Source organism: Panicum hallii, chromosome 3 (assembly GCF_002211085.1).
Source record: "Panicum hallii strain FIL2 chromosome 3, PHallii_v3.1, whole genome shotgun sequence".
NCBI lineage: Eukaryota > Viridiplantae > Streptophyta > Magnoliopsida > Poales > Poaceae > Panicum > Panicum hallii.
The window spans coordinates 15,764,166-15,785,338 of record NC_038044.1 but is presented as its reverse complement, the minus strand read 5'-3'; the positions used below and the strand labels follow the sequence as shown (position 1 = coordinate 15,785,338).

The window sequence follows — 21,173 nt, the reverse complement described above, 5'->3', positions numbered from 1 at the left end:
CTGTTGAAAACGTCAGAAGTAATAACACCATGCAGTGACCTGAGGTTCTACTTATGGTTTGATGCCAATTTTGAGCAACAGATCCTCTGGGCATCATATAGTTAGATCATTCACACAGTGGACAGGGAAATCTTAGAATTTCAGAAGGTTGAGCACAAACTTGATGAATTTCACACATAACACTTAATGGGGTTAAATTAAAGTAGAGTTTGAAACAGAATGGAGCCCTAATATTGTTACAACATAATTACGCTACTGATTGATACAGACACACAGACCTACATTTGCTGAACTCCATAACTTCATTGCAAGTTGAGCCAACAGCAGCATCATATGTGACTACCAGATATTAACCACGAACCCAAAATCCATATAGCATCTTGAAGAATTTAATAGAGCAGAAGCTGCCACATAACAGGTTACCGATTAATTTATCACTTTGCTGCTCCTTCAAACAAGTGACGGATGCGGGCTACAACATCTTCTGGGGTGTATTTGATGAACCAATCACGCCCAGTTTCAGGAGAAGACTTCAACTTGGCAATTAAAGAGGCATAAACTGGCATCACTGAATCCTCCACTGCTGCCCTAATGTCCACCCTTAGCTGTTCATCTGCTATCACCCATTCTGATTGTGTCGCAAAGATCTCCTCAAAGTATGTATTAAACATACGCAATTTCTGCAGCATCGCCTTGGCTGGGAGTCCACCAATGCCTGGACTACCAGTTTGCAGCACAGTTGTAACCTTGCCCCATGTTGTCCGCTGATAATCCACGCTCCACCGGCGAACTCTAGTTGTCATCTGCTTGATCCACTCATCACCAAGTAAAACACCTAACTCACTGTCATTCACCTTCTGTATGATGTACTTGCCATTGTTCAACAAGAAGATAGAAGCAAGTGACGGATCACGGTAAATCTTAGACTTTGTATCCAAATTCTTGTGAAGAACGTCCATGATCCATGCTATGTGCACAGCAAGCGATGAGGTGGGGCGGTCAGGGTCAACAGCCACAGGCGCTCCTCCATTAGCCCCCAAGTCACCTTCCATCACCTCCTCCAATGTCTGCCGCGACCCACACGCAGCACGGAGATAGTTCATAACATACCGAGTGATTGGGTGTATGCCACCACCAGGGGCAGCAACTCGGGCAGGGTCACGGCGGATGAGGTTCTCCAATTCCATAAATATACCTTTGATTGAGGACCCCAGTGTGTTGCACATCGTCGAGACCTCTGCGCGGAGTGTAGCAGAGTACGGGTCGGAGAACACAGGATCAAGGTCAGGAAGGATGTCACGCACAGCCTCGTACATGTCAACAACGCGGAAGAGGCGCTCCGGAGCGCGGCTTGATGAAGAGATAGCGTCGCCGAACGATATGAGCTGCAACGCCTGGGTGCGCACGGCGGCAATGAAGGCAAGGTCTCCGAAGGGGGCGAGGCCGTCGAAAACGCGGTCACAGAGGCGGCGCTCGCTCGGAATCAGGATGCGGAACACCATATTGAAGGCCGGGATCCAGCGGGCGATGTCGAACTCGAGCTCCTCCCAGGCTGAGGTATGGACCTCCTCGGCGGTGCGGGGGCGGATGCCGAGGCGCGCAACGCTCTCGTCGACGAAGCTGCGGCGCGCCTCGGCGTATGCCTCGGCGCACTCACGGCCGAAGCCGGCGTCCACCATCCTCTTGGCGATCTGGTGCACGTTGGCGATGGAGCCCGGTGAGAGAGCGTCGATGACGACGTCGTAGTCCGTCACCGGCTTGGCGATCGGAATCGGCTCGTCGCCGTAGCCGTCCCCGCCGCCGAAGTCGTCCTCCTCGTCGCTCGCATCCGACCCGAACCCGCCGGGCACCACGGGGGCCGCGTCGTCGGGGCGCTCTATGAGCGCCCGGAACTCGTCCTCCATCCGCGCCATGCACCGGCTGAGCAGCTCGTCCGCGCGGTCGAGCAGGGCGCGGTTGGTCCCCGCGGCGTCGAGCTCCTGCACGGTGCCGATGAGGTCGTCGACCGCCTCCAGGAACGCATCCGCGTCGGCGGAGTCCGCCCAAATCAGCCGGTCCATGGCTACGAACTGCGAGATCTGGCGGTCCAGCGTGCGCACGGTGCGCTCCATGGACGTCACCGGCGGCCTGGCCCCCGCGGCCGACACCCCGGCCGCCGCCGCCGCAGGCGGTGGGGGCAGCGGCGGGGACGCGGGCATCGAGTGCTCCCCTCCGATTCCCCCCGCTCCTCCGCCGCCGCCGCCGGACGCGGCCGCGGCCGCGGCGGCGCGCGCGGCGTAGAGCTTGTCGAGCGAGAGGCGGCCGTCGTAGTTGGAGAAGACCTTGAGGATGTCCTCCGTCATGGTGTCGCTGCTCCCCAGCGTCTGCACGATGTGCTGCACTGTGGCGAGCAGCTTCTCCTCGCCGTCCTCCGCCATCGCTCCTGAGGTCGGTGGGCGGGCAAAGACGGGCTACTCCCGCGGCTGGAGCGGCATCGCCCGGCGAGCTGGCTCCGATCTGGACGAGGGCTCCACGCGGCTTCCCTCGGGGTGGTGGTGGTTGTGGGGGAGAGGAGACGAGGAGCGGAGGAGGGGAGGGGGAGGACTTCTCACTCGGGAACGCGGTGGCGTCGAGCCGAGAGCGACCGCGCGTGGACCAGCGGCCGCTTGCTAGACTGGTCAGGCACGGGCAGCGCCGCAGCGGGCGCGCTCCAGTAGCAAGCAGTGTCGGGCGGGCAGCATAACTCGCGGCGGGCGGTCGGATGGGCCGGTCACGGACGGTCCGGATGCACGGGGGCCTCGCTGATGCTGGTGAGAAACGGCGTGGCCTCGGGGGAAGCGAAAGGCAAAGGTCGGGTGACAGCTGTGTGGGGGACGGGATGGCACAGAGCCGGGGCCCCGGGCTGCTCGGCTGACAGGTGGGCTTCGGACGGACAAGGCGGAAAGGTGTGCGTGCACGGGCACGACACGGGAAAATGTTCGGTGGGGCCCGAGGGCGAGATGGGCTCATGGTCATGGGCGTGATTGGCGCGGAGCGCGGTTGAACCGGCCCGCCCAGCGCGGTGCTGGCCTGCTGGGTTCGTGAAGTTGACCGGTGTGTTGGCGCGGTAGAGGCCTCCAGGTCAGAGAGCATTACCACTTGATCGTCAAAAATTAGTCCAGCTTCAGAAGTCAGTCCAAGCCGCGGCTTGTTTGAAATATCTTAAACCGCTTGGAACGTGGAACGGCCAACGCGGTTCCGCTGTCCGTCAATAGCCGCAAGCCTGCGAACTGCCAAAATGATAGATTCGTTGGCTCACAATTGACAAAATCTCCATCTGCTTAAAGCAGCTCACTGTTCACTGTTCGCGATTTAGTCGCGTCATAGAGTATTAAATATAGCCTAATTAAGAAATTTATTGTATAAATATAGGCTAATTTGCGAGATGAATCTATTAAACTTAATTACTCCATGATCTGATAATATTATGCTACAGTAAATATGTGCTAATGATGGATTAATTAGATTTAATAAATTCATATCGTGAATTAGTCTCCATTTAGTTCTATAGTTAGCTCGAGCTTAATCTACCTAATTGGCATCCAAATATCCGCGGTGACCCGGATTAATAAAAAATTAGTCCCTGCATCCAAACACTTCCTTGCAACATCCCAGCAAAACCCTTACTCAAGCCCCTACCCTATAATTAGGCATTGAGAGTGAAAAACCTCGCTCCATTAGGATCTTTACTTGGGTTCCTACTCTAGAGAGGCTTCCTACTTTTCCCCTTAACCCCTTCTCCCATGGGTCTCAAGTGAGACCCCTGCTCGACCGTTTTCTCCCCGCTTACATGGACTTGCTCAGTGGAGACCAAATAGGAAACAAGGAAGACAGGGAGCAAAGCATAATGATCACCTAGCAACTAAATCGAGCTCGTCCCCTGTCGGATCAAGCATCAGCACCATCAAATCAAGCATCGGTGCCCTCCAATCGAGCACTGACGCCCTCGAATGGAGCAAGGTTGCCCTCGAATCGAGCTCGCACGCTATCAAATTGGATTGAGGACGAGGAGACGGAGGCTTCCATGGCCGATTCAAAGCGAAAAGACAGCCACCACCGACGAGGACGGCATCCCGTGGCGCGCCAGCCAACTCAACGGGCGCCTGGCCGTGGGAGCTATCGACGAGGGTATCCACGACATGCCATCTATCTCGACTGTCCCGGCCTGGAGATCATCCAGAGAGACATGCAAGGCAGGAAAGAGATGCGTCGGAGTTCGTCGGATACGCGAGCCAGGAAGAGGAAGATGCGTGGGAGGCATATACGTTTGGGAGTTAAAAATATATAAAGAAAAAGTAAGACCTTAGCAGGTGGGTCCCACCTGTCATGAAAAAGGTAGGGGCTCGGGGCTCATTTGCAGGGGCTATTTCTAAAGTTCAATATAGAAATCATAACTCCATAAAATAGAATGAACCCTTAGTTACAAAAGTAGAACGTTGAAGTAGGAACTATTGCTGGAGATGTTCTTACTCATTGAACATCAATAACGACAGACCTCCACCTCAGGTGGTTTCCATATTATTAAATATGGAGCTATGTAGGGGAAAAAAACTGACGTGAAAGTGAAATTAACGAAGAGAGAGGAGAAAACATCGTGAAACCAGTCGCATGCAGGAAACGTGTTGGCGCGACATCCAACGACGGAAGAAACGACTCGACACGCGATGGGAGGTCTGGTGTCTTGCTCGGCGTGTCTGACTAAGCCACGCCGGCCAGCCCTGCCGCCGCGGCCGCCACCGAGACCGGCACCGCGCATCCGTCGTTCTCACCGTGGCTCAGGAGCATACACGGGAGCGGGGGCACCTGCGCGGGCTCGTCCTTCGAATCCGCGGCGTCGGCTTCCGTCCGGCGGGCGGCGGAGGCCAGCCACGCCCACGACCGGCCATGCGGTGCGCTAGGGATTGCCCTCGCCGTGGCTGCCCGTGGAAGCAGCAGATGCCACAACAGAATCAACCTAGAAAATAATGGAACAAATTGAATCCATCCAATCGATGCCTCGGTGGCTAGTCACACGATTACAGGGTATTGGAGCTCAATTTTGGCACCGTGAAATTGGAATCGGGCTTGATTCAGCGGTGAAGAAGTTGATTCGAGCTCTATCCGATGGCCAGGTACTCCATTGGGGCTCTAATTTAGTAGCGCAGCTCTTGAAGCAATCTGATTTAGGACTCAATAGATTGGTTCGAGACTGATTTCACGGTGATGAGGATGCCTCGACCACGGCATGATCAGCAGCGTCGCAGTCATGGCCGCCCGGCGGCCGCGGAGGCCGCGCCAATGCCCACGCCAACTCGCGCCCCTTCTTCCTCAGCCCCGGCTTGTGCATCCAGGGCCCTAAGGCCGCGGCCGACGCCCAGCTGCGGAGGGCTCGTCGCCAAGCTCCGCCATGCCTCTGCTTCTTCTTCCAACGGCGCTCTGGCTCGTGGCCAAGCTCCGCGGCGAGTGCCACCGCAGCAATTCCGACGGAGGGTTTCTACAACGCTACGCTCTGGGTGTCAACGTCCCAGCCGGCCGGCGCTCGTCGAGTTCGGCTACCTCAAGTATTTCCTCGACGCAGGATAGCAGGAGAGAGGTCAGAGAGGAAAAGGTGTGAGAGAAAATTATTAAGATACCGCACGAAGAAACGATGCGTTGGGAAGGACAGTTTCTAATCAAATAGCTTCGTGACGTGGCACTATAGACACTGTCCACAGACACCACAGGTTAGGACTGGCTTAAGGGTTGTCACCATGTTCGAGTTTGAGGGAGGTGGAATTTGTGCTACGATGCTTGGAGATGCCTTAGGAGACACTGAACCAGTGCAAGGTTGAATTAATGTACTCTATTTACATCATAAGTTGGGTCTAAAGAAAGCTATTCTAACTTGATTATCTCTTAGGCACTAGCGTAATCTCTACTGGTGTCATATTTATTTCAAAATTTTAGATTTTTACTAAGATAAAGTCAGGATTGGTAATAAACTTTAGCATTATTAACGCAACACACAGTTTAGTTCGTGCTAAAGTCATTTTATCTTATTGTGGTTTCTTTAGAGTTAAGACATATACACACACAATATAGATCCGACTCTTAGTCGCAATATTTCTATGTAATTTAGCTAATATTTATGGTCTTCTATTAGAGCTGTAACCTCAGCCATTGCTTCGATAGTATAATATATGCCTTGCTTGAAAACAAAAGAAAAGAAACGGAAAAGGGTGTAGTTGGAGCTTACCCACCTGCAAATGGCACTAGTATCCATCGTTAATCAAACTCTAAAAAGGAGTATCCATCTTCAAAGTTGGGATCTTTATTCCTGCTCGTAAACTTTTGTGACTTTCTCAATTCCAACACAAAAACTCCTAAAATTGTCTTGACACTATGCGAGTACCACATGCAAAATGCAATTACAATTCAGATTATGAACTGGGCCAACAACTGGGCCGATACTACAATTAGCCCAGCTACAAGATTGTCAACCATAAATGGACCACGTCCACGGCTCACACGCAGAAAGCAGAACGCGGTGATACCAAGAAACTCGGGTCCAAGGTCCAAATCTTCCACCGACCCAAGACAATAAAAAATAGGTTCACACAAAAGTTTCCTCTCACTGACATGCCCCCCCGCGTTACACCCTGGCCCACTGTCATTGACCAAAAAGATCGTACGTACCAAGCAAGCATATAGTGACAACCCAACCGCGGAAGCAGGTTGGCAAACCTTTTCCTCGAGGCAGCAACACCGCAACAGCAGCAAGGATTCCCCAATTCCCCATCTCCCGTAGCACGCGCTTCCCATCGGAATCCATCGCCATGGCCTCCGCACCGACGCCGCCGCCCCTCCTCCCGGTGACCAACCCCGCCCCCGGATCGTCCCCGGCCACCGCCGGCGGCTCCGACGCGCCGATCGCGCAGCCGGCCTTCCGGCTCTTCCTGAGCCGGGTCTCCGACTCGGCGCGGCGCTCGCTGTCCGACCGCCGGCCGTGGGGGGAGCTCCTCGACCGCTCGGCGTTCTCCAAGCCGGAGTCCGTCTCCGACGCCACCTCCCGCCTGCGCCGCAACCTCGCCTACTTCCGCGTCAACTACGCCGCCGTGGTCGCCTTCGCGCTGGGGGCCTCGCTCCTGGCGCACCCCTTCTCGCTCTTCATCCTCCTGGGCCTCCTCGCCGCCTGGTGCTTCCTCTACCTCTTCCGCGCCTCCGACCAGCCCGTCGTCCTCTTCGGCCGCGCCTTCTCCGACCGCGAAACGCTGCTGGGGCTCGTCGGCGCGTCCTTCGTCCTGCTCTTCTTCACCTCCGTCGCGTCGCTCATCATCTCCGGGCTGCTCGTCGGCGGGGCCCTTGTCGCTGCGCACGGCGCGTTCCGCATGCCCGAGGATCTCTTCCTCGACGAGCCCAACGCGGCCGCAGGCAACAGTGCTGCCCAAGGGCTTCTGTCCTTCCTCGGGGCACCCGGATCTGGGGTTTGAGGCGGCGGACGGCAAGATCTGGTAGGGTTTTGCGCTCGAGAAGTTCGTCTTAAGCTGGAAATTGTGTGGATCTAGTCCTGTAGCTGTAGCTTATTGTTTCCCCTATTCGTCCTTGTGTACCTACAGATCTACTGGCTTAGTATTGGTTTCAATCGGTGCACCGGCTTTTGCAAAGACCTTGCAAATCTATCCTGAGATTTTACTCTATGATTCGATTTAGTGCTAAGTATTCGAGTAATGTGAGTTCATGATGTCGAATTATCAATACAAATGGTGTCTTCATTCGCACGCTGTTATGAAATGATGATATAGTAATATGTTTCGCTTGTTTTGTTAGTATTATCATTTTGCTATACTCCATTGGCTTGTGGAAATTCATGATGACCCATGGGTGCTGAGTAGCATGTGGTGCATCTTGAGTTCTTTACCTGATGTTTGTTGTTGTTAAATCATGCTGGAGTCATGAAGATAGTTGTTTCATCATCTACTATTTGCTTGAAGCTCTGTTTTGCCAACTGCTGATGCTGTCTGAAATAAGTTTTATTTTTGGAAAGAGATGAAATAAGATTAGGATGGACCGCTATCAGGACAAAGAAATCCTGGTGAGGCCTTCATTTTGGACTGCTGTTTTCTTGTTTCAGACTACTCTACTACATTTTTATGGAACTGGAAAATTGTTGAAAATTTTAAGTATAACGAGATTGGACGAATTACCTGTTTCCGGATAAATGCTCAGGGAACTTTTGACAGATGGTTTTTGAAATTCGGGTCATAGATGTATCCCGTTTTCCCTTGTTTATTGCTTCCTTGGGATTTATGACCTTAGCATGGCTAGCTGTCTAGGTTTGCCCCTTCTTTTTGTTTTTTTTTGAGCTTCAGAGATGAGTGGTACTTCATTACCCTGATTTCTATGATCAGTTGATCATTTGCCCATAGCAACTGAACAACAGTTTCCTGGTTGATGTAAACTAACCTTAAGAGTTCGTTTCTGCTTAACATTGCATAGATTATCTATCAAACCACCGGTATGTTATACTAGTGTGGGGTTTCTACTGAGTTTTTGCATGGCATATTGTTTAATCATCCAGATATATGATCAAGGTTTTCTGTATTTTCGTTTTTTTATAAACTGTATTTTCGTATTGAACTATGCACAACTTGTGTCTAACTAGTGACAGCTTGCTTAGATGGGGCTGGTGGCCCTTGTATGTTATACTAGGGTGCTTCCTGAAAACTGAAAATCATACCCGCTGCAAGTAACCTGCGTTGCATTGTTAGATGTGATTTTTCTGATGTTTGATGAAAAATATTGTAATGTGTCACTGGTTGACAGGTTGACAGAGCAGTCTTGATTGACATTAGTCAATATAGTGTTCCTTTACCTTACTGGCTGACTGCACAATGAAATCTAGGACTCAAGATATCTGATACTACCATTTTCGGAGTTTGCCTTTTGGTAGCCTGGCCTTAGCTGGGAAATGCCTGGTAAATGAATTTTGGAGGTACCTCATTTCTTGCTCTGTGTAAATAACAGCTGGCTGGAGCTCGATTCTAACAGGTGGACATTTGAGTTCTACATGGATTTCAAATGCTAGTCGGGAATTCAGGATAAATTATCGGGGAAATTCCCTGCAAGTCCTTAAATAAATCACGCTTTTTTCTATGGCTCTACAAAATTGCAACTTCGTTATTTGACCCTGATTTCATTTTCCTTCCCTTCTATGGTCCTGCCATTACATCTGCAGTTAACTTCCAGTTAAGTGACTGTGAAAAGATAATAGTACCCCTGGCGTACAAACAACAGATATTGAGATCTCATGGAGAATATATTGTAAGTGAATCTAGTGTGTTAAAAATGTGAAGAATTTGCTGCATTATATCGTGCTGTACATCTCCAATATCTGTTCTCCATGAGATCTCAATATCTGTTGTTTGTGCGCCAGGGGTACTATTATCTTTTTATAGTCACTTAACTGGAAGTATACTGCAGATGTAACGGCAGGATCATGGAAGGGAAGGAAAATGAAATCAGGATCAAATAAGAAAGTTGCAATTTTGCAGGGTTATAGAAGGAAGCGTGATTTGTTTGAGAGCCTTGTAGGGAATTTTCCCTAAATTATTAGTAGTACTATCTGAATATTTTCAAATGCTGTTTGGTTGAACTAATTGCTCGAAGCCTTTTCTTTTGTTGATCTGGGAGTTCTGTCGTCTGTGATGAACCAATCAACCGAGAGTCTAGTCTCCGTGATGGTAAATCGATAATACTGGATGCTCCGCCGTGGTTTGTGTAATTACTAATTAGAGTCTTTATTCACTTTTATAAAGAAAAGAAGAAAGGAAGCTACGCGAGTACGCCTCCGTTTTAGCATTCGCATCTGAAATCTGAACCGGAACGACTTCACATCCGATTATCCGAACTTATCAATACCGTAGCACACGATCACGTTGCAACACAGAGATAAGAACGGTTTGCTGAACAGTTCGTTATTTTGACTCGATGCCCCGCTTCTTCAAAACGAGCTGCCCCCCCTGCTTACGCATACCCGCGGCAGGGACACGCGACACCACCCGCCTCGGCGCCTCCTCCCTCCTTCCGCCCATCGACCGATCGTTTCTACGCGGCCTTCCCCCGAGTCAGATCCCACTCAATCCCCCGGCCCGAACCCTACCTACCCTTCGCGAAGCAGCCATGATGGCAGCCGAGCCGTCGTCGGCCGCCTCCGCCGCGGCTGACGACCTCGAGACCCTCGCGCTCGACTCGTCCTCGTCCGCCGCCGCCACCGCCTCTGCCTCCACCGACCCTCTCCTCCGCCCGCCTCCCTCCCAGGCCGCCGCCGGAAACCACGACGCCTTCGTCATCGACGATTTCCTTGAGGAGGACGACTTCTTGCCCGCCCCGGCGCCCAGTGTCTCCCGCCCGCTCGCCCCGCGCGCCGACGCGGCGCCCCCCGTGTTCGCCAAAATCACCGTGTCCGATCCGAAGAAGCACGCAGAGCCCAGCGGCGGGGGTGCCGCCGGCGGCGTGATCCCGGGCTCCGGGAGCTACTTCACCTACCTCATCACCACCCGCCTCGCGGGCGGCGGCGGGGAGCTCCGCGTGCGGCGGCGCTTCCGCGACGTGGTGGCCCTCGCGGACCGCCTCGCCGCGGCCCACCGAGGTCTGTTCGTCCCGGCCCGGCCCGACAAGAGCGTCCTCGAGGGGCAGGTCATGCAGCGCCACGACTTCGTGAGCCAGCGGTGCGCCGCGCTTCAGCGCTACCTCTGCCGCCTCGCTGCGCACCCAGTCGTCGGCCACAGCCCCGACCTCCGCACTTTCCTCACCGAGCCTGGTGCCATCCCCGCCTTCCAGCCCGAGGCGCCGCGATACTGGACTACCACGGTGAATGCTGCAGCTCCGCTGGTGCAGGCCAAAGCCGGGAGGGACTTGTTTGGGATGTTCAAGGGTCTGAAGCAGACTGTGGTGAATGGGCTGGTCGCAACAAAGCCTCCACCTGTGGAGCAGGAGACAGACACAGAATTCCTGGCGCACAAGGCCAGGTTCGAGGACTTACAGCAGCAGCTCACCACAACATCACAGCAGGTATTTAGTCCACTCAAATTATTACTATGTGAAACATTTCAGTTGCCCGTATTGGTACTCAGGATGCCTCTCCATTTGTTACATACTCATATTATATGAAGCATAGAAAACTGCTCTTCTTAATCCTCTAATTTTGTACTTTATGCAGGCTGAAGCACTTGTTAAAGCACAAGATGATCTTAGAGAAACTACAGGTCACTTGGGCATGACACTGATTAAGCTGGCAAAATTCGAAAGAGAGCAGGCAACATGTAATTCCCTGAGAAGACGAGCTGGTGAAATCCATAATTTTGCAAATTCTGTTTTGAAGATGAGCAGATCACAGATAAAATTAAACTCGGAAATTGTGAAGCACCTGGTATGTTGATATGTTGTGGACTCCAAATTGTTTGAGTATCTTTATTGGAATTGTCTTTGACTCGATATAACCAGACATTGTTTATGGCTTTGCAGGGTAGTATCCATGAGTACTTGGAGGCGATGATATCAGTCAGTCATGCATTTACAGATCGCTCTAATGCTTTGCATCATGTGCAAAGTTTGTCAGCAGATTTGTTTTCCTTGCATACCAGGGCAGGAAGACTTGAATCTTCATCAGCAAGAGATATGGGGCATGAGTGGTCAACATATCAGAAGGTAGAGGGATTGAAAGAATCAATAAGAGCAGCAGAAGCAGCCAAAAGTGATGCACTTAGAGAATATGAAAGCATTAAGGTAAGTGCCCTGGAAAAAAATATTAAAATTTAAATATCTGATTGGAAAAAAACTTAGAGTATGAGCTTATACAGGAAAATAAACTAAAAGTGCACCTAATGGTTTTTGGTACAGAAAAAGAAGTGCGCATCTCTTAACTTTTAGTGTTGAAAGTTGAGTCATGCTTTGCTCTTAACATCTTTTGTCCTAGTGTTTATAGGCATATGCTCAGCTCGTACTTTGATCAAATTAAACACATCTAACAAAATCAGTATGATTAAATTTATATTCTTATGATGGTTGCAGATGCATAATTGAACAGTCATCATATTTTTGAAGCCTAATATAGACTGTATTGGTTGCATATGGGTTCTCTTTTTGCCTTTTCTTTGATGGCTAACATCAGCAGAAATCTTCATTAGAATTGTTGCAAGCTATAGGATCTAGCATTTCTGTAGAGCTTTGATGTATATAAATACTGACTTGAAATGCTGTTTCTGTACATCAATATTAAAACCACAAACTTGGAAATCAGAATTGGTGTTAACTTGCTGTTACAATGGTGGAAGACATAGTTAAAATACTGAGGTCCATTTCATAAGGATGTTTTACCCATTTTTGCTGTCTGATCCATTCCCTATCTTCATTCATAACTACAGCAAAAAATATACAAAAAAGGAACATGTTTAAGTTTGTTGTACTGTTCGTGTTAATTCAGCTTAGAATGATATTAGTTGAGGTCTTAGATATAGATGCAAATGTATCTTTTCAATGCTTTCAAAATTTTAAATGGCTGTTGTTGCAGGCAGTACATAGTCATCAGTTTCCCTGTTTTCTTTTTAATCGGGCAGTTATAGTTTATGAAAGCCTAGAACAAGAAGTTCATCTTCTTGGGATGCTATCCTGATAATGAAGTGGTACTCGAGCATGTGTCGAGGGTATTCATCTGATTCTGAGAATAATAGGATATTTCTTCAAGTGAGATTAGTTGTCATAGCCAACTCTGACATCTCATATATGATTTGTGGAGGCAAAATAGGCGTATTGGTCCCTCAACTTTGATCTGAGGGTCAACTTCATCCGTTAACTTTCAAATTGGCCAATATAGTCCCTCAACTTTCTTTTTTGGGTCAAACTCGTCCTTATGTTGATATTATACTCTATAACAACATAATTATACTCCATAATAATATGAGTTTATGCAAAAAGTCCTCTTTACCCTTGGCTCCTTCCTCTTTAAATTCTGCAACAGTTTATTTTTTACTAAAAAAATATTTAACCAATGCAAGCCACACACCCTTGGCTCCTTCCTCTTTAAAAATATTTAGAAGCTGAACATCACAAGTGTTTAATTTGGAACATAGAAGTTTACTTACCCGTGCATCCATTTTATTGCGGACGCATAGAGAGTAAAATTAGACCTACTTGTACCATCATATAAAATATTTACCCATGCATCGCATTGTATTGCGGATGCATAGAGAGTAAAATTAGACCTACTTGTTGCATAATTGTACCATCATATAAAATATTTCCGAAAGTTGAGCGAACATGATACAAATATTGGAAAATGAGGAGGGGGAGAATGAGCCAAGGGTAAAATAGACTTTTTGTATTTATCTCATGTTATTATGGAGTATAATATCAGCACAAGGATGAGTTTGACCCTAAAATGAAAGTTGAGGGACTATATTGGCCAATTTAAAAGTTGAGGGATGAAGTTGACCCTCAGATCAAAGTTGAGGGACTAAAGTGCCTATTTTGCCATTTGTGGAATTGCTGCAGAAATTTTATTGTGCTCTAGGAATGCTAGGTGCCACCATGGCTGTGACTGAAATTTGGAACCATATTGCCTTTTGACAATGCAGGAAAACAACAAGATTGAAATAAAAAGATTTGACAAGGAAAGACGCCGCGATTTCATCGAGATGCTGAAAGGTTTTGTTGTAAATCAGGTACGAGTATTACATTGCTCAGCAAAGAAAAACACTATGAATATTCCCATTTCCCTTGTACATGTGCTGACAAAAGGGAATGCGACAGATGCAATTACATGGTTAACCGCATAATCTTTTGCTCTTTGGTTGTTTTCTGCAGGTCTCATACTCTGACCATTTTGCTAACATGTGGACAAAGGTAGCAGAGGAAACAGAAATATATGCGAACAGGGGTAGCTGATGTACCAGTCTGTATAGGGAGTATAGAGTAGTGGGTTTTCATATCAGAAAAAAAAAAGAGTAGTGGGTTTTGGTCTGTTTTGCTCCGACGTTCAGCGACACGACGATTCTTGATTTCTCCCCAGTTTTGCCACCTTGGGTAATGCCACGAGTTGTGCAGTTCGTGATACTGAGTTGCGGCAGATGAGCTTCTCGGCTCGGTGAGAACTCGCATGTGTGAGAGCCATACGCGAAATTTTTCTCGGTGATAACTGACAGCCCAACGAGATTCGTGTTCTTTAGTTCTTATCCTGCTGTGTTCCAAAGTAACTATGCACTTGAAATTGTGACATGGAAATATGGAATATACTCAGTGTGAACACGTTGCTGGATGGTGGATGTTGACAGGGCAGGCAGCGGAGCCTGTGGCTGCCATCTTTTCTTATCCACACTCACATGTCTGTCAATCAAGAATTAGTAGTGTATATTGCCAGTAGAAATCGATGTGATCCGACGCTTCACGAGCCCAAAAAAAAAGCTTCGCGAATTTTGATTCTTGCGGTAGTTTTGTTTTGCCTGTGATTCGGGTTCATCCACCATCCTCACCGAGGCCAGAGCATTCCCTTCCCTTGCGATCGGCACGCAGAGTTCCAGTCCTGCAAGGCTGCAACTGCAATTCCACCGGCCGCGAGCAATGTCGTCACGGTCGCCGCCTCAAAGCCCCGCCGCCGCCTTCAAACCGCGCCTCTTCTCTCCCCGCTCCCGCCTCGGCGCAAGTTGCAAACCCCTCACGCCCACCACCGCCTCCTCCTCACCCCGCCGCAGCGTGTCCGCATGCGCTGCCTCCCGCCGCGGCTTCCTCCTCATCGGCCCCTCGCTCGCCGCCGCCTCCGCCGTCCTCCGCACTCTCCCCTCCGCCGCGGCCGAGTCCGATGACGCTGACACTCCGTCCACGCCGGCGCCGCCCGACGACGAGCTCCCCTCCCCGTCGACGCAGCCTACGGCTGAGGCGGAGGCTCAGCCTGAGCCCGACGAGTCGCCCATGTCGCGGGTGTACGACGCGACGGTCCTCGGGGAGCCGGAGGCGTTGGCGGGGGACGCGCGGGGGCGGGTGTGGGAGAAACTGGCGGCCGCGAGGGTGGTGTACCTCGGCGAGGCCGAGCTCGAGCCCGACCCCGACGACCGCGCACTCGAGCTCGAGATCGTCAGGGGCCTCGCGGGCCGCTGCGCCGACGCCGGGAGGGGCCTGGCGCTCGCGCTCGAGGTGTTCCCCTGCGACCTGCAGCAGCAGCTCGACCAGTTCATGGACGGCAGGTGCCGTGCTGTTTTCCTGCTTTTTACTCTGTAGTTTTAGTTGTTCACACGCTAGTGAAAATTGTGGGAAATTTAGCTCTGCTAGTGAAATTCTTCTCCTATTGTAACTTTGGCTTCGTAAACACATGCAACTCGTCCCCACAAAAATATTTTGGTAGGCCAGTACACTGGTGTTTCGAAGAAGAATTCTGATATCTATTTCCCAGCGTCATTTAGGGACTTCTCAGATAGTTGCGTTATCTATGCGTGTATGCTTTTCTATTTTTCCCGCCTCCTGGGACATGCAATTTATTTTAGAAGTGAAAATTATTTATGATGATTACTCTTTGGCTGGGTTACTCTTTGCGTGTAAGTTGTTTTTGTTAACAATATATCTTTTAATGATTAAACTTTGCACTATGCATTTAATAGAGCCAATAATTTGGGTATCCTTTTTTTGTTTGAATCGAGTTCATCCCCATTTACATTACTTAAAACAGAAATACCAGAGTACAGGTTCAGGTATCTTTGTACTTTACGGACTAACAATACTGTAACTAGGCTGGTGGTGTACCAGTGCTTGGCTGTTAACCTATATCTTCCAAGGGGGTTTTATTTTCTCGATCACAATACAAAATTATTTTACCAGTCTCTGATCAGCTCCTCCCAGCATTACTGTCCATCTACTTGGATTCAGTTTCCAATTTAGGTTTCAATGTTTCTAGCCGGGATATGTTATCTGATACCCACTAGGAAAACCAGCTACCACTTCTCATGAGGACATGAAAGTTGAAACCCTTATTGTAACAAAAGCATAACTTTTATCTTTGCTGCTCATTAATAGTGTGATATTTTGTTCATGAAAAAGGGCCAGCATTCTTTGTGGATCACGGTTAATTGAAGCCTAACATTAATTTGATGTTGGTGAACATTTATAGTCTATAAGAGAAAATGTATTTTAAGTGAGTACCAGACACCCTTTCAACAAATATTGACAAGCTTATGCTTTATTTAGGATTGATGGCAGAATCTTAAAGCTGTACACATCGCACTGGCCGCAGGAGCTCTGGCAGCAGTACGAACCTCTTCTGAATTACTGTCGTGATACTGGAATTAAGCTTATTGCTTGTGGAACGCCACTGGAGGTGACTGCTAACATTTACAATCAATAATTTAGGATGTGAATAATGTGGACACCCTTTTTTACCAATACCATACAGCACCAGTGACTCAAGTCTTCAAATGCTTGAATAGTTGAATCCTGGCAGAGTTTTCCATTATATCTTGAAAGATGACGCTAGATATTTTGTTATATACTGTCATTCCACATATCATGATACAGTCTCTCTGCAGCTTTTTACACAGTTACTTAGCAGGCATGGCATTAGCATGGTTTAGTATCTAGGCAACTCCATACAAACTAGTGAAAGAACCTTATTTTTGCAAACTTACGATACAGTTGCTTCGTTAGTGTTATGACTGTTGACTGATGATGTGTATTCTGCTGAATTTGCATGTTACTCTTCTATGCTTTGTTTTGTGCAATTGTGTGCTTCAAGTTCCAACTTCCATCAGTCAACTTGATTTTGTTTTTGTTGTTGGAGAAGGAAATCAGTCAACTTGATAGAATATAATGTTTCTTTGTTGAGCAGGTAAAAAGAACTGTCCAAGCAGATGGGATTAGAGCTCTCACAAAAGCCGAAAGAGAAGCATATGCCCCTCCAGCAGGCTCAGGCTTCATCTCTGGTTTCATGTTTAGCTCAGGCCGGTCATTAATAGACAAGATCTCATCAATGGACGACTCTCTGTTTGGCACTACCTCATATTTATTAGAACAGACAAGAGTAGTTGATGATTATACCATTTCCCAGATTATTACGAAAGAACTTAATGATGGAGATCGTTCACGGTTGCTAATTGTTGTGACGGGTGCAAGCCACGTTATGTACGGACCACGAGGAAGTGGTGTTCCTGGCAGGATATCTAAAAAGGTGCCAAAGAAAGACCAAGTTGTGGTACTGCTTGATCCTGAAAGACAGGTTATAAGGAGGGAAGGTGAAGTCCCTATTGCTGATTTCTTATGGTATTCAGCAGCTAAACCTTGCACCAGAAATTGCTTTGACCGTGCTGAAATTGCTCGAGTTATGAGTGCTGCTGGTAGGAGGCCCGAAGCTTTACCTCAGGTCTGCTGCTTGATCTTTACTGGCCATGATTTTGGCAGAAAACTGATAAGTTGCATAGAATTTTTGTCTGCAATTCTTTTAGGTCTTCTATTGGTCAGTTGTATCAAGGTTTAGGTCATTACACTGTATTGGGGACCCAGCAGGAGGCAGGCCCTGAATATGATTTGAGTCCATGCCATGAGAAAGAGTAGCTAACAAAATGTAGCTTATTAGCAATACAGTATAATCTTTCTCCTTTGCGTACAAATGTTTATTTACTCAATGTAGCAGGATCTTTCTTCTGTTGATAAAATGTTTCTGTGCTTGGTAGCAACATATATTATTTGAGTTTGGCTAATCGAACTCTTGCACTGAACATTGCAGGATCTTCAGAAAGGATTAGATCTTGGTGTAGTTTCTCCCGAGATATTGCAGAACTTTTTTGATCTTGAGAAATACCCTGTCATGGCAGAACTGATTCATCGATTTCAAGTAAGACTATCCTGCCACTCCTCAGTCCTTCCCTCTCCCATCAGTTTGATAAGTTGATGTTTCTGAACACACCTCCTTGATGCATACACTTCTCTTGATCTATAAACAAAATGATTATCAGAAGCTAGTGATGTCTAAATCATGTCTTAGGCTGAACTTTGTTTTAAAAATCAACTTCTACAGGGTTTCCGAGAAAGATTGCTGGCAGACCCTAAATTCCTTCAAAGATTAGCTATTGAAGAAGCTATATCAATAACAACCACTCTACTAGCGCAGTATGAAAGACGGAAAGGAAGATTTTTTGAAGAAATTGACTATGTCCTCACAGATACTATAAGAGGATCTGTTGTTGATTTCTTTACAGTGTGGCTTCCTGCCCCTACTATTTCAATCCTTCAATTTGCTGATGATGGTTCTGGTCAGAGTTTGGAGTTTGTCAGAGGCCTTTTAGGATCATTGCCAGATAATGCGTTCCAAAAGAATATCCTGGGTCAGGATTGGAGTATAAAGCAAAGAATTGCGGCAGTGTTAGTTGGTGGTTTGAAACTTGCCAGTGTTGGTTTCATTTCTAGTGTTGGGGCTGGAGTTTCCTCAGATCTTGTTTATGCTGCCAGAGGAATAGTGAAACCTTCAGAAACAGTGGAAGCAGGAAGGAAGAGATCTCCTATCTGGAAGTCAGCAGCTGTTTATAGTTGCTTTCTTGGAACATCAGCAAATTTGCGGTATCAGGTAGTTTATGGAAATAACCTACTTTTGATTTGAGGACCTAGGTTCGATTTTTTGGTTTATACTACATTTTGTCTAATCTCTTTCTACCTGAATGTCATTAGTATTGTACTGATTTTTCTTAATATTTTGGGTACATCGCGCGGCTAATTATACCCATTAACACCTTCAAAATTATTCCTTAGAAGTTAGAACCATGAAGTGTTCAATATTTTCAAACAAGACCCATGTTTTGCCAAGTTCATGAGATGCCAGCTCCTTTTGGTTCAATCATGCGATCTCTGCCCCTCATTTTCCTTTTAACCAAGTGGTACTGGTACAGCACAAGATTCTGCTGTTGAGGCCATGGTTCAAAGCCGCTGTTGAGGCCATGGTTCAAAGCCTTCTTTCCATATTCTCAATTTATTTTCTGTTCAACTATGGCATATATCTCGGAACAGGTCAAAGGCCACACCATGAAAAAATGATCTGTTTCCAGATCATGGAAGTAACTTCTGCAATACAGTTTGCCAGTGAACAAAATTATTATGGGAAATTATTTACAGAGAAAGTCCAAATTACTCCCCTCAAGTATGACCAAAGTCTAGATAACCCCCTAAACTATTTTTTTGGTTTGATTTACTCCTGCAACTATGTCAATTGGTCCGATCTTCCTCTTAACAAGATTTTTCCATTTTTTGTTTCTCCATGCGCAACTCGAATTTTAAGTTAAAATTTTGTAGACAGGTAGGGGACATCATAACTTATGTTAAATAAAATACATTATGAATTTTGCATCATTATATTGATAGGTTAGGAAATCTAATAAATTAGCCCTAGCGATACAAAATTGTACGAAAGATAATGATGAAAACTTCATAATATTTTAACATAAGTTATGATGTCCGGTATCACCCCACAAAACTTTAACTTAAAATTCCACTTGTGCGTGGAAAAACAAACAAAAAATTCAAATTTATTATGGTTAGATTGGACTAAAACATAGTTGCGGAAGTAAATCAAACCAAAAAGTAGTTTAGGGGGTTATTCGGACATTGGCCATACCTTAGGGGAGTAATTTGGACTTTTCCTGTACTAAATTTGGCTCACAACTTTAGTAATGCAATAGTTCTTTTTAGCATAGGTTATCTGAATTTCTTTACTAATTGTGTTGTAGATTATTGCTGGTCTAGTGGAGTATCGGCTAGGAGAGAGCCTTGTGACGTACTACAATCAACCACTTATTGCTGGTTTGTTGTCCTTCGTCGCGAGGACCTTGAACTCATACTGGGGAACACAGGTTGGACATTTTTCCCATTTCTTTTGTTCTCTGAGCATGTTGCAGTAGTTCTTTCAAACTTTTTATAATAAGCAATCATATTTTTTATAATACAAGAAAACGGATAAGTAAGGTTATTGGATTTTTCTGCCCCATATTCTGATTCATGTACTTTCTCCTGTTTGGATTGCTTATCATTTTAGCTTGATGCACGTAGAACATGTAGATGATGCCTTAATTTTATGCTTAATTCCTGTTCACTGTATGCCATTTTTATAACGCTTACCACCAAGGAATTAAGAGCTGCCTTTCGTGGAAAATGAAACGAAATGACAAAATATTTGTAAAGGAAAACGAACTTCCTAAAGTCTGGCTACTTTGGACTTAAGGTAGTCCTGCTAGCTCAGTTCTTATTGGACTCTTTAAATTTTTTTATATTGTATGAGGCAATTGTTGTCTGCTCATATAACCAAGTTTACACCCTTGAAGCGATATCACTCTGTTAGTTTATGCATTATCGTACGTTCCTTAATATTCATAATGCTTCTATGCAGCCTTAGGAGGAAATACGTATAATTTTTAAGCAAGCTGAGAGCCTGACACAAGATAGTAACGCTACCACATAATAGTGCCTTTTCCTTCTCCTCACTGCCTATTCTTTTTGCTGCAGCAATGGGTTGATCTTGCGCGATACACTGGGCTACAGAAAATTGAGGAAAAGCCTCCTTCTGGTGAGGCCACCACGCCACCTGAATCGGCACACTTGGATGGTTGTACGACTGAAGGATATAATTTGGATGACAGTAGTAATAACACCAATGGATCAAGTGGTCCGAGCTAGTGATTTGGTTACTTCGGGGAGGCTGAAGATCATATAGCCTATACTTTCATAGACGGTGAAAGAGGCCACCTTCTACGAGAATGAGCCTCACTCCTGGGATCTCAAGGAGTGGAAATTTGAGGAAATATTAGCCACATGCATTTATTTATTTTCTTTTTCAGTGCCGCCAACAGAGTGCACACGGTGTTTCTTATTTCTATTTCTAGAGTAAATATTGTTTGTAGTGTCAAAAAAGTAAATATTGTTTGTACTTTGTCCATCTTTAAGAACTCTTGCAGTCCCTAGAGGATTTGCCGCAACGGGGTCTGTAGCCTGTAGCATAGCATTTATCAATTCTGGTTTAGGATGAATAATAGTGACACTAGAAAGTTCGACTGGTAAGTCCTGCAAAAGAAGTTTGGCAGGTCTGGCTGTTGCAAACGGTTCTTTGAGCCCTCTATTATAGAGCCATATGTTTCAGAGTGTGAGCAAGTTCTCTTCCTCACCTTTCAGAGAAATATGGTAGG

General features: G+C 47.0%; 3 protein-coding genes across 3 annotated transcripts; 2 read left to right on the top strand and 1 right to left on the bottom strand.

The window, feature by feature from the left end:
- Window positions 1-132: 132 nt before the first annotated feature.
- On the bottom strand, window positions 133-2,566 carry LOC112884756 (exocyst complex component EXO70B1). The gene has a single exon (XM_025950298.1). It carries the CDS (start codon window positions 2,415-2,417, stop codon window positions 435-437), a length of 1,983 nt encoding a protein of 660 aa, XP_025806083.1. The 5' UTR covers window positions 2,418-2,566; the 3' UTR covers window positions 133-434.
- Window positions 2,567-6,711: 4,145 nt separating this feature from the next.
- LOC112884757 (PRA1 family protein B2-like) lies at window positions 6,712-7,767 on the top strand. Its single transcript, XM_025950299.1, has one exon. It carries the CDS (start codon window positions 6,813-6,815, stop codon window positions 7,464-7,466), a length of 654 nt encoding a protein of 217 aa, XP_025806084.1. The 5' UTR covers window positions 6,712-6,812; the 3' UTR covers window positions 7,467-7,767.
- A 2,070-nt stretch (window positions 7,768-9,837) lies between these two features.
- On the top strand, window positions 9,838-21,048 carry LOC112884613 (protein RETICULATA-RELATED 5, chloroplastic-like). Its single transcript, XM_025950051.1, has 12 exons — window positions 9,838-11,046; window positions 11,195-11,404; window positions 11,500-11,760; window positions 13,608-13,694; window positions 13,837-13,888; window positions 14,996-15,209; window positions 16,204-16,333; window positions 16,841-17,371; window positions 17,735-17,842; window positions 18,026-18,571; window positions 19,725-19,847; window positions 20,497-21,048. Exons 1-12 carry the CDS (start codon window positions 9,964-9,966, stop codon window positions 20,665-20,667), a joined length of 3,516 nt encoding a protein of 1,171 aa, XP_025805836.1. The 5' UTR covers window positions 9,838-9,963; the 3' UTR covers window positions 20,668-21,048.
- The last annotated feature ends 125 nt before the right edge of the window (window positions 21,049-21,173 follow it).

Excerpts from the sequence above, each read along its gene's own strand:
- LOC112884757 (XM_025950299.1), top strand. The coding sequence starts at position 6,813 with ATGGCCTCCGCACCGACGCCGCCGCCCCTCCTCCCGGTGACCAACCCC.
- LOC112884613 (XM_025950051.1), top strand. The coding sequence starts at position 9,964 with ATGCCCCGCTTCTTCAAAACGAGCTGCCCCCCCTGCTTACGCATACCC. Across the intron at positions 17,843-18,025 it reads AACTGATTCATCGATTTCAA|GGTTTCCGAGAAAGATTGCT; the intron begins GTAAGACTATCC and ends CAACTTCTACAG. Across the intron at positions 18,572-19,724 it reads CAGCAAATTTGCGGTATCAG|ATTATTGCTGGTCTAGTGGA; the intron begins GTAGTTTATGGA and ends ATTGTGTTGTAG.
- LOC112884756 (XM_025950298.1), bottom strand. The coding sequence starts at position 2,417 with ATGGCGGAGGACGGCGAGGAGAAGCTGCTCGCCACAGTGCAGCACATC.